At 42.8% G+C, this 13,104-nt stretch overlaps 1 protein-coding gene across 1 annotated transcript in view; it reads left to right on the forward strand.

The window, feature by feature from the left end:
- Positions 1-1,138: 1,138 nt before the first annotated feature.
- The window catches only part of STAC (SH3 and cysteine rich domain), a gene marked incomplete at both ends in the record, with an annotated part of 113,123 nt that continues 101,157 nt past the window's right edge, over positions 1,139-13,104 (forward strand). Inside the window, one exon of the mRNA XM_080715250.1 lies at positions 1,139-1,249. Coding sequence (XP_080571376.1) covers positions 1,139-1,249 — 111 coding nt within the window. The remainder of the gene's footprint in view (positions 1,250-13,104) is intronic.

Below are 13,104 nucleotides of genomic sequence, written 5' to 3' on the forward strand. Positions count from 1 at the left end.
AAATAAGGAAGGTGTTTTGAATTCATAGGGGGGAAATATCTTATAAATTCTAAGTGTATTTCCTTTTCCTGCACACCAGGGCTGATCTTAAAAATAAATAAATAAACCGGACCCTTCTGTACCTTATGCAAGGATGCTCTCTCCATATCTCTGAAAGACTGAATGAGGCTGATGGCAGTGCCTGTTAGTGAAGGGTCCCGAACTTGCCATACTATGATATCGGATGGCTCCTTGTCTGTGGAGATCTGATTTCAAGTTGAGGCAATCCGACCACGTATAGCTTAGTGACCAAAAGCCAATTATGACCCCCCACCCCCACCCCGTTTCCTCATCTACAAAGTAGAAGCCACAGTACCTCTCCCCCTGGTGTGAGGGTTAAGTGCAGTGTTTAAAGGACTTCGCACAAGGGCACCCACATGAGATGCGGGTGTCCATACTCTGAGCCCATGATCCTTCAGCTTGCCCCCACAGCTGGAGTCGGGGGACCCTGCTCTCTGTCCTTTAATCCTACAGACAGCTGATCCCAGTCACAGCATCCCTCGGCCACTGTTTCTTGGGGTGAAGAGTGGCTGCAGGTGGTCCTACCATTCATGGACTTTGAATACATTCGGGGTTGCAGCTGATGTAAGTCACTACATCCCTGGGTCACCATTTCTTGGGGTGAGGACTCCCTGCAGGTGGGCAAATCATTGGTGGGTTTCCTATCCCTTCGGAATTGGGTCTGAATTTTCACTACTACCCCACCGAAGGAAGCACCCGGGTTCTGGCGGGTGCAGAGCCAGCCTCGGGTCTCTGCACCGCCTCGCCTGCCCTCACTACTGGCGGCGCTGGCCACGCAGCCCCGCCCCGGAGCCGCCTCCCGCCTCCCCCTCCTGGGGCGGGCCAGCCCGAGCCCGCTCGCCCGCAGCCGGTGGGTGACAGTCACCTCCGAGCGGTGGCCGGTAAGGTGGCCCGGGCGCACGGGGCGGAGCGCGGGGAGGTGGGCAGGGCCCGGGGGTGGTGGGGGCGAGGCCGGAGGAGGAGGAGGGCAGGTCCGCGCCTGGGCGAAGATGGGAATCCCCGGAGCCCGGAGCTGAGCGACCCGGGCAGGCGAGCCTCGCTGTTCCCCCGGAGCCCAACACCGTTCCCCGCGGCCACGATGATCCCTCCGAGCTGCGCCCGCGAGGACGGGGTGGACGGGCTGCCCACCGAGGCTGCGAGCGCGGAGCAGCCGCCCTCTCCGGCATCCACCGGCAGCCAGGAATCCAAGGTACACGCGCACTTGCCCCAGACATCACAAACTCCTCTTCTCCTCTTCCTGCCCATCTCTGGGCTTCCCTCTGGGAGCGGAGACCTGTCCCTAGTTAGGCCGGAGCTCAAGGACTGGCCCTCCCTGGAGACTTGAGCTTCTCCCGGGGAGGACCCACTGCTAAAGGTGTCCCTGTGCACCCAGCTTCCCGCCCACTCAGACCCGAGCCTGAGCCTTGGCGCTGGGCTTTAACCCCGGAGCACAAGCAGTTCGCGGGGACTCAGGGGTCAGAGGTGGATTCTTGGGGCGGGCAAGGGGTTTGGCAGCCCAAAGCTTTGATGCGCCCCAGCGCCTATGGGTATTAGAGGCTTTTGAAGGCTGAGATGGAGCAGCCCAGGCAGGCTCGGCCAGAAACCCTTGGGCACTGAGTCAGCAAAGGGTGTTGGATCCCAAGGGTCTCAGAGAGGGTTTGCTTAACAGGTTCCTTTCTGCAGGTGCCAATGTTGGGGGGGCGGGGGTAAAACTAGGCAAGGGAAATCCCGTCCTAGCGGTAAAGTTGGTGTTCCTCCGTGGAAGTTAATACTCTTAAGAACTTACACTTGTCTTCCCAAGAGTCTCACTAACACACATATACAAAACCAACCCCGCAGCGCTTCGCCTGTCACTGTTAACACTTCCCCTGAAACTTGCGTGGGCACCAGGCACATGTTTGGAAATCTTGGGAGAGGATCAAGTCGAGTGGTTGCTGGCAGCGCCGTGCCAAATGGCATCAGAGCTGGGAGCGAAAGCCCTAAGATGCCGTAAGATGGAGTCTGTAGTTACAGCGGTTCCCCCAATGCACGTGTTTCTTTGTGAATGCCCCCAAGCATTTGGGGGAGCTGAGGCCACCCTTTGCATAGTAGCGGAGGTGTCAGTTCAGAGGGGAGGTTTAGATGGAGCAGTCTCCCTGTCTCCCTGCTCAGCACACATCCCTGAAAGTCTGAGAGGAGACCAGCAGCTGCAATGGCTCTGTGCTTTGGTGTGATGCTGGATGCTGGACATTTCCCAACCTCCTGGATTTGACCATCAAAGATGGTAATCCCTGTGTAATATTGAGAGACTGAGACAGGAGGATCACAGGTTCCAAGCTAGCCTCAGCAGCTTAGCATGGCTCTGTTTCAAAAAACAAAAAACAAACAAACAAACAAAAAATCAGAGCTAGGGATGTAGCTTGGAGGTAGAATGCCCCTGGGTTCAATTACACACACACACACACACACACACACACACACACACACACACACACATCTTAGTGTTTTAGTATTTTAAGGTTTTATTTTTTACTATTTTTGTTGTTTTTAATGACTATTTGTCCCAGGGTATGTGTGCTAGTCTTCCTAAAATCCATCTAGAAATGAGGACCCAAGTCCCCCTTCAAGGGTCAGATGAAACATACATGACATCACTGTTTCCTTCCTGCCACGTGCGTATCCTTCCTTTTTTAGAGATTAGGAGGTGGGATGCTTCTCACCCCAGAGGACCCGCTCCGAAGCAGCCTCTCGGCCCACACACGCACTCCAGCCCATTCTGGAAACTCTGGGGGTCTTATTCCAGTTCTGGAAGGGAGCCGGGTCAGGGGCCATTTGAGAGGCACTCTGGAACTCTGGGAATGAATGCAGCCAAATGCCACAAAGAAAATGGTATAGAAGTTTTCAAACCGGGCCTGTTGCTCTGTAAGGGGTGGGCTCTGGAAAGGCCTCAGCATTTGGGCGAGTAGCAGCCCGGCTCAGACGCACTGCACGGGTCTGCTATTTAGAGATGTCCTAATGTAAATTATTTGGCAATGCAGAAACCTCATATGCAATGCCCATAATTACCCACCCATGTATCTGGCTTATGGTTTCAGATTTCTGTCAATCACTCTTTTCCGGCATGGTCTTCACACCTGATGTGTGTCTCTACAGATTTCCTAAGCCTGTTACCATGTCTTAGTCTTCTTAGCCAGCGCAGATGAGTTATGGAGAGGCTCCCGTGAGCCCCAGGAAACTGAACAGGGGATACTGTCTCTGAATCGGGCTTGTTCTTGGCTTGGCATTCATGACATTTGCAAGGGCTCCGTGCCCCCTCATAAAAGGCTCATCTGCCAGGGCGGAGGAGTGTGTGCTAAGAAGGCAGGATGGCATAAATCAGAAGCAGGGACCAGCTCTGTTCCTTCTGTACCAGGAAGGCCACCTTGGGAAGTTGGTTAGCCTCGAGGAAGTTCTTCTTCCTGAAGAGTCTGGTGGTGGAAATGCAAGGGAAGCAGTTGGGACCATTCAGTCGTACTCTTCTGTGAAATAATCTCATTCATTTTTTTTTAAAGTGTATTTCAGAAAAAGAAAGAGAGTACATTTCCAAAAACTCACCACAAAAATGGCATGTAAATGAGGTGATGGGTACATTATCTGGGTTGATTTAGTCATTCCGCCTTATACACATATACCAAAACATCACATCCTAGCTTGTAAATGTAGTACAGTTGTGATCCGCTCATTAAAAATATTAATACATGTTTCTAAACCAGGCATGATGGCACACACCTATAATCCTAATACTTTGGAGGTGGAGACAGGAGGATTGCAGGTTGAAGGACGGCCTTCAGCAACTTGGGGAGACTCTCAACAAGTTATCAAGACTCCGTTCAAAATTAATAAAAAAAACAAATAGCCGGGCGTGGTGGCGCACACTTGTAATCCCCGCGCTTGGGAGGCAGAGACAGGAGGATCACTCAGGTTCGAAGCCAGCCGCGCAAACTGGCTTAGGAGACCCTGTTTCCAAATAAAAATGTAAAAATAGATCTGGGAGTGTAGCCCGGAGGTAGAAGGGCTTCCAGGAACCCCAATACCACAAATAAATAAATAAATAAATAAATAAATAAATAAATAAATAAAATAGGGCCGGGGGTGTGGCTTTGAGGTAGAATGTGCTTGGGTTCGATCCCCAGTTTAAATAGATAAATAAGTATTAAAAATAATAAAAAGGGCTGAAGATACAGCTTGGATGTTGAATTCCCCTGGGTTCAATCATGTGTGTGTGTGTGTGTGTGTGTGTGTGTGTGTGTGTGTGTAATTTTTTAAAAAAATATGCCTCATCTAAATAAACATGGTTCAGGCCCCTCTGGTCATTAAATTTCCTTGAGGAAGATTTTGAAAATTATCTTTAAAAATTTTTTTTCTCTAATTATAAAGAGTTACAAATACTCTGCAGGTAGATGAAAAGCCCAGACAAAAATTTTAAATTACCCATTGGCAGAGGCAACCGTTGATAGGATTTTGATCTAATCGTACATCTTTTCCATCTGTTTTCATATTTACACAGCAGAGTGAACAGTGAGCACTTGCCCAAGGCCCACTCTAAGTCAGGCACAACCTTAATCTCTAAATAGAATGTTAGGATTTTCATTCTACGACAGAGTAGTGGGAGCTCAGAAAAGGCAAGTCTGGGACTCACCAAGGTCACAGGTCTAGTTGAGTGAGTCCAGGCAAAACCAGGATGCAGGCAGAGTAGCTCGGGGTCCTCCACCTTCGGCCTTCCTGCAACGGATTCCACTACGCATGCGCTATCTCTAATCAGCCCATATCACCCGATGTCCTAAAGAGTTCACACACCACTAAAAGTCGTTTGCAACGTGGGTCGTGTCTTCTTAAAAGTCCTCGGAGATAAATTGAGCCCCGTTTTCAAGTGAAATGCTCCACAATAGTTTCTCTGCATTTTGCTTTTGCTTCTCTTTTCCCCAAACGCATATTTATGGAAGTAATTAAGTAGAATATCACAAAATCATCTGGAAAATGGGGCCACAACACACTTCATAGGGGAGAGAATCCAGAAATTGTCATACAATACGTAAAATGCGCATAAGCTGCCTGAGCATATAAAAAATACATACTATCTCTAGACACAAAATAAGTGCATTAACTGTCTCTAGAAGTCCATTTTCTTTGCAGGTTATATGAAATGCTAAATAATAGGATATTAAATTGAAAATAGAAATAGTCTATTCCAAGTATTTTTTAAATTATAAATTTGTCGGGGTGGGGGGCACTGGGTATGGAACCCAGGGACCTTCTCTCTCCAGGCTACACTCCCAAACCTATTTTATATTTTTTTTTAAATTTGGAAACAGGGTCTCTTAAGCCAGTGGAGGCTGGCTTCAAACCTGTGCGGTCCTCCTGTCTCAGCCTCCCAAGTACGGGGATTACAAGCGTGCGCCACCACGCCTGGCTAAATTACAGACCATTTTTATTCTGTAAATTTATTTTATTATGAAAATTTTAACGCACACAAAAAAGAGAAAGTAATATAAAGGACCATCATAGGTTGATGTAAATTCGTTGATTATCAATTCATGGACAACACCACTTTACTTATTACCACACTGGCACCAATGCCTGTTTCCTACACACTGGATCCTTTTAAAGTAAATTTCAGTCATCAGGTCATCTCACCTGCATATCTTGACTTGCATTTCTAGAAGATAAAGGCTCTTTTTATAAACGTGACTGTGATGCCATAACACATATTTTAGGTGTTTTTAATCAAGGTTCAATATATTATTTGGAGGTTCATAAATGGTCTTTGGAAAATTTTTAAGCAAACAGAGCCAGCATTCAAAGTGGTACATGTACATTGATATATTCATTGTCTGGAGAAGGATTATACCTTATACCAGACCTATAAAAGACTTTCAGCCTTTGATGATTCATTCCCGCGTGTGCGTGCGCGCTCTTAGTTACTGGCAATACTTCTGTCTGAGAAGGTACTATCTTGGACCTCAGATATCCCAGTACAATTTCCTCAGAACAAATTCTTGTAAGCATATGTAGTAATGTAGTTTAATGTAATTGTGGTTTTCCGTTTTCATTACTTGAGTTGAAAAAGTTTGAAAGCCACTAATGTACTCCACTCCTCTATCTTTCCATTAACTATCCCAGAAAGACCAGAGCCTAATTTATTCTCTAAGTGCTGGACACAGATGACTGAACCCCAGAAAAATCTCATGTTGCACTCTCCATTTCAAAGAGTGCCGTTCCTTCTGCTAATGCCTGCCCATGCCAGAGTTTCTGACAAAACTTTGATATGGATGCCATTTGCCACCATTTTTAAGACTCTGGGTCATTCTTTGATTATATGGAGGGACTATAGACTTCGTGGTCAAAGAGAAAATAGTCCAAATATTTTCTCACCAATTTGCCACCTCTATGACCAAGACAAGTTGTTTAATGTCTCCAAGCTTTGGTTTTCCTCCTCTGCAAAATGGGAATGCTAATACTCAGTTGTCGTTGTTGTTTGTTGTTGCTGCTGTTTTGCAAGACCTAAGAAAGTGTAAAAGACTTGGTATGTAGGAAGCATATCTAAGCATAAGGAACTTTCGTTGTTTCTCTTCTTGTCTCAAACTGTGAAGGCTTTCCCCACTAGCCAACCCCCGAAAAATAGGAAGGAGGAAAATTCATTTCTCACACAAACACCCAATTTTTGCTGTATTTTATATACTTTTTTCTTATGCAGAAACCTACAAAACATAAAATTGGAATGGTGTATTTGTAAGTGCACATTATGCCTTTTTTCTTTGCCTGATGTTTTGCATACACAGTTTCCCGTACTCTTAAATAATCAATAGAGCCGGGCGTGGTGGCACACGCTTGTAATCCCAGCATTCAGGAGGCTGAGACTGGAGGACTGCAGTTACCCAGACAGCCTCAGCTATTTAGTGAGGCACTATGCAACTTAGCAAGACCCTGTTTCAAAATAAAGAATAAAAATTAGGGCAGGGGGTGTAGCTCGGAGGTCAAATGCCCCTGGGTTCCATCCCAAGACCCGCAAATAATAATTAATAATAATAATAATAATCATCAATAATGTGAATATTAAAGGTAGCATGTTCCTCCAGTACTTTTTTCTACCACATTAATTTCTCAGCCCCTTCTAATTCTATATTTAGGATTTTCCCTAGCTTTTACACATTTAAAATATTAAAGTGTACATCCTGGTGCATACACATTGTAGATATTTCTGATTAGGTTCATAAGAAATTCTATTAGAAGTTCTGAGTATAAATACTTCTAACACAATAGATTCTCATTATCACAGTGACCTCAGTGATAATGAGAATCTATTGTATTAGAAGTATTTATACTCAGAACTTCTAATATACAAAACATCACATTTCCCATTTTGGCCGTTTTTCAGTGTGCAGTTCAGTGGCATTAAGTACATTCACACTGTAGTGTAGCCATCACCACCGTTTCCAGATCTTTTTAGACCCAACTGAAACTCTAGACTCAATCAACCTTTATTCCCCTCCCAACTTCCCCCGTCCTGGACGATCACAATCCTCCTTTCTGTCTCTAGGTACGTGGCTGCTCTAGGTACCTTGTATGGCAGGCATAATACACCATCTGTCATTATTTTCTGATCACTTGTTTCACTTACTTAGCATAATGCCTTCAAGGTTCATCCATGTGTGCTGTGTATCAGAATCCCCGTGTTTTTAGGGTTAAATAATTTTCCATTGTACCCAAATCACACATTTCGTGTTTGTATTCAAGTGCCAATAGATACTTGTGTTGCTTCTACATTTTGGTTATTGTGAGTAATGCTGCCATGAAAGTGGGTACACATATATCTATCTGTTCACACCTCCTTCTTCTCATCTTTTGAGGATATAACCAGAAGTGGAATTACTGGATCATATAGTAACTCTACATTTAATTTTTTTGAGAAATCACCATGCCCTATTCACAGTGGGTGCACTATTTGAGTTTGCCGCCGGTAATGCACAAACGTTCCAGCTTCTCCACATCTTCCCAAACACCTGCTATTTTCTGATGTTTCTTTAAAAAAAAAAAAAACCTTAATGGGTGTAAGGTGGTTTTGATGTGTATATCCCTATTGTTTAGTGGTATATCCCTATTGTTTAGTGGTGTTGACCATCTTTCCATGAACTTAGAGGTCATTTCTATAGTTTTGGAGAAAGGTCTCTTCAAGATCTTTGCCCATTTTTACTTGGATTGCTTTTGTTTTTGAGCCATGGTATCCTACCTTTTTTAAATCAAAAAAGGGAAAAACTGAAAGACAAAACTTATTGAATTTTATTATTGTATTAATTACATTTACTCACTGGAGAAGGTTATTTTTCATACTATTTTTGTCTTTTGTGACTTACCAATTCGTGTCTTTGTACATTTTAATTATGTTCATCCATTTTCTATTGATTTTTTTAATTTGTTATACATATTAAAGCAATAATCTTTAATATGTGCTGCCAACATTTTCCCAGATTCAAATTTGTTTTTCAGTTTTATTATGCTTTAACTTATATTTATAGTGTATAGTGTTAAATGTCTCAAATGTATGTAGCTATGGTTTCTTCTTTTCACTTATATTTAGAAATGCCTTCCCCACTCCGAGAGCAGAAAAGTATTAATCTATATTTTTTCTAGATCCTTAATATATACTCTTTATTTTTATCACTTTAATCCATCTGGTATTCATGCCATTATGAGGTAGGAAAGAAATCTAATTTTTCCCAAATGATTAATCAGTACTTTTAAACCATTTGTTGAATAAATTATTCATTTTTCACTGATTTGAAATGTTATATTTATTATGTAATAAATGGTAATATGTACTAGGCTCTCTTTTAGAATCATCTGTTATATGCTAATAGCTTGTAACTTTATTTTTAGATTTAGTACTATACTATACTTTTATGTTTTGATTAGTATAGCTTTATAATAGACTTTGAGAATTGATGGTACAAGTAACCTCTTGGGATTTTTACTTACTTATCTATCTCTACTTGCCTTTGGGTTTTTTTTTTTTTGTGTGTGTGTGTGTGTGTGTGTGTGTGTGTGTGTGTGTGTGTGTGTGGTGTACTGGGTGTGGAACCCAGAAGCTTTCTACCTCTGGACTTTACTCCCAGACCTATTTTCTATTTTATTTGGAAACAGGGTCTCACTAAGTTGCTGAGAGCCTCACTAAGTAGCTGAGGCTGGCTTCGAACCTGTGCGATCCTCCTGTTGCAGCCTCCCAAGCACTGGGATTACAATCCTGTGCCACCACGCCCAGCTTGCCTTTGTTTTTTTTTTATCAACTTATAAAAACAACATTTTGGTGAAAACACTTTTTATGGTGAAAACAATTTTTAGGGTGAAAACATTTACAACCCTTCCAATCCAGATTAATCACTAGATAGTGATGGCACGTAATCACTATCTATAATCGCCCTACTGTACAGTACCATACCAAAACTTTCTATTCCTACCTAACAATAACACAGTACATTAAATAAATTACCGATATTAGAGGAGATAGATGTATTTATCCTGATTTAAACATTACATAATGTATACATGTATTGAAGCATCGCATGGCACTCCATTCATATGTATGATTCTTATGTTTTTATCTATCTGTTAAAATTTTAAAAACTAAAATATTTACATGAATGAAAATATTATTCTAAATGTAATTTTTGCATGGAATTTTCAAGATAATTTTAGTGAAATAGTTGTAATAATGAGATTTCTCATTCAGGAACAATCTATTAAGATCTGAAATGTCTTTTACACCTCTCAAAAATGCTTGGGTATATTTTTAAAATATTTTCTCCCAATTCTGTTAGCTAGTTCTTCTAGTTCTGGAATCTAAAAGTCCAAAATCACCTTTGTAACTATAATTCTTTTTAAGGGGAGTGGGAATTGTATTGAGTAGGGATAAAGGATATTACAGTGAAACCGTAATATCTACCTGATGCAGTAGATGTTACTGGAAGGGTGAGGCTAGAATCTGACTTTCTTTAAAGGTCCCTAGTTGTTTACGTGCAATATAGCACAGTGTTGGTGCTGAGCGTGAACAGTAGCTTCCAAGAGTGTCTGGTGGTCTACTGGAGAGCTACATACTCAGACTGAGAAGAATCAAATGACACTGCAAATCTAACTTCAAGATAACTCCATCTCCAACTAAAGCATTCCATAGGATCCCCTTCTACCCAAATCCCAGACTTTCCTCTAGCATTTACAACTGAACTGAAACAGTCTTCCTCGTGTTAAAGGCAGGTAACGTTCCTAGTCTACTAAGAATTTCCATTAAGAACAGATGCAGAATTGTTTCGAATGACTTTTTGGCAAGTAGCAAAGTAATCATGTGATTGTTTTTTGTCCTTTGGCCTTTTTTATCTGATGGATTATATTAATAGATATCCTAATATTAAACTCCTCTTACTTTCCTGGAATGAGTCCTACTTGGCCATGGGGATTTTCTTTTAATAAACTTCTGTATTCTGATTGCCAGTGCTTTATTATTTTTATATCTACACACATAAAGGAAGATGATTCTATGACTATTACTTCTCTGTTCTTGGTTAGATTTTATTTTAAGGATATGCCAAGATTTGAAAATATATATTTTGGAAGATATCTCTGGATAGTTTTGATTTCATCTGTGGAAACAGTCTATAGAATCCAGAATTTTTCTCCTCTATGAATATTGGAGTGGAGGATCTGTCAATGATATCTAAACCTAGCACCTATCTTGAAAAAGAAATTAGAGATATTTTCTCATTTTTTATGCTGTTCTACTTTTTCCAAAGTGGATTAATTCAACTTTGTTAGTTTGTGGTTTTCCAGAAAATCGTTTCTTTCATTTAATCCTTCATAACATCTCTAGAAGAGGTATAGCAGGACAGCCATAGGACCTTCTTTTAGTCTCATTCCATCTAAAATCTAGAGTCATTCTATGAGTTTGCATTCTATAAACACCCACTTTCATAATTCTAGTTTTGTATGACATTCCCTCTCAGGTTCATATTTGGAATAAAGAGCATTACACTAGTGCTCAGATCTTTATCTTACCCAAAACAAGGACCCCTTGCTCACTCCCCCATCTCTCACACTTTTGGTTCCCTTCCTACTGCACTTAGAGTTTCTTTCTGATCCTGATGTCTTGTTTCCCTTCTTTACTTAACCTTCAAACACTGGTCTTTCCCCAGAACCCAGTTTTCCTCCCTATCACTTCTCATGCTCCATAATCTCTCTTGTTCTTTACTGGCTAGATCTTACCTACTCTTATTATTTCATCCACCAGCTGGGAAATCGCAAATCTGAATCCAATCTGGATAGCTCCCTTTTGAGCTCTAGATCAATAGATCACCTGGCCTTTAGACAGCCTCACTTGATGCTCCAATTTTAAATTCAACCCACCTTTAATTAAACTCATTATTCTCTGCTATAGTGTAATTCCATTCTTCTTCTGTACTCCAATGAAGCTCTAACTAAGCTATGTGCATCAAACAGGGTGAAGAACCAGAAGTCATCCCTGATGACCCCAGGGAGCCTGAGCAGGCAGAAGGCTGTTTGGTGGAAACAGAATGTCTCTTGGGTCCCAGAGAGTGCTTCTTTTATTGGAAAATTAGACTCGTGCATGTTACCTGTTCTTAATGCCCCCTGAAGATTTGATGATCATGTTTTTTCTCAGGCCTGAGAGCAGCTGTGGCTTCAGATTGAAGGACTGAGGTCAGACACAAGAAAAACAATAAAGAGGAGAGACCCAGAACACCCAGAGCACCCAGCCCATGTTCCCTTACCCTTCAACTGATATCAGGAAAGTAAAAAGAGACACCAGAGTTTTGTGTGCCCCAGACAAGAGTCCACATCCCCTCCTCCCACAGGACACTCTCAGTCTTATCAGAGCAATGTGACTTGGAGATTTTTGGAAAAAAAACTCCACCACACCCTTTTTTCCAATGATTGCAATCACCAGAGGAAGCCCCAAGCAGAAGGGGCCCTTTCTGCCTTAGCCGCATTTCCCTACATCTGCACATCTGCTAATGGACCCCACTGTCCAGCCTCCCCAGAGCCGGGTACCCTCCACTCTGGAATTCAGCCTTCAACAGCATCCTCTCTGTTCTCAGCTTCCTCTCTGATATGTCCTTCAGGTCTTACTCAGGTACTCAGTCCCTCCCCTGCAGGGCTGTCAAGTGGTGGCTCTTGTAATCTTCGTTCCTGGGAGATGGAAGCAAACTCATTGCAGCTTCCAGATTATTCTCACCACTCTTCTAAAGCTTGGAGTTTAAAATCCTATGCTTTCTGGCTCTCCCACACACGGCTGTCATCAACAGCTGACCACCAACCCCAAGTAGGTGTCCCCTTCTCCACAATGGTGATGCCAAGCTCAGACCAGTTTACTGTGTCATTGCACCTGTCTTGGCGATTTACGCAGGCTGCAGATGACTTCTTCAAATACCCTGACTCCTAAGTCCTTCAGCTCTTTCCTCCTGTGATCTGGTCTTCCACTTGCAGTTCTGTGAGCATTCCCAAGACTGCCTACACGAGGATCACGCCTCCTTCCTAGTCTCCCTTTCAAGCTCCTCACTGTGACTACCACCTGGAATCTTCCATAGCAACCACCTTTGGCACTTCTATTCCAATTTCACCACCAGAGAATAGAATTCATTAAGCTAGTCAGCTAACCCTCTGTTCATTGACCCTCACCCATTTTACCTTCTCCAATTCCACTTGCATCACTCTAATTAGTTCCTGGCAAATACTCCCAACCCCTTTCTCCTGTGCCTCTTTGTTCGGGATCATCTAGAGAAATTCAACCCTGCTGGAAGCTGATTTCCCACTGACTGTATATATTTGTCCTCCTGGAGGAAGTCAGAAGAAGAAAGGGAAACGAGGTGGGAAAAAAAATACATGTCATTATTTCAAGCAAGGGTAAAGCTATATAGAAGGGGTACAAGTAGAAAAGGGTGGCCTGGGGAGCTACTGCACACAGTACAGCTATAGAGACTGCATGCAGCACTGCTATGGACCACGTGTGTGCCCTTTAAAGTCATATGATAAAACCCAATCCCCAGA

Source organism: Muscardinus avellanarius (assembly GCF_963383645.1).
Source record: "Muscardinus avellanarius genome assembly, chromosome: 18".
Classification (NCBI taxonomy): domain Eukaryota; kingdom Metazoa; phylum Chordata; class Mammalia; order Rodentia; family Gliridae; genus Muscardinus; species Muscardinus avellanarius.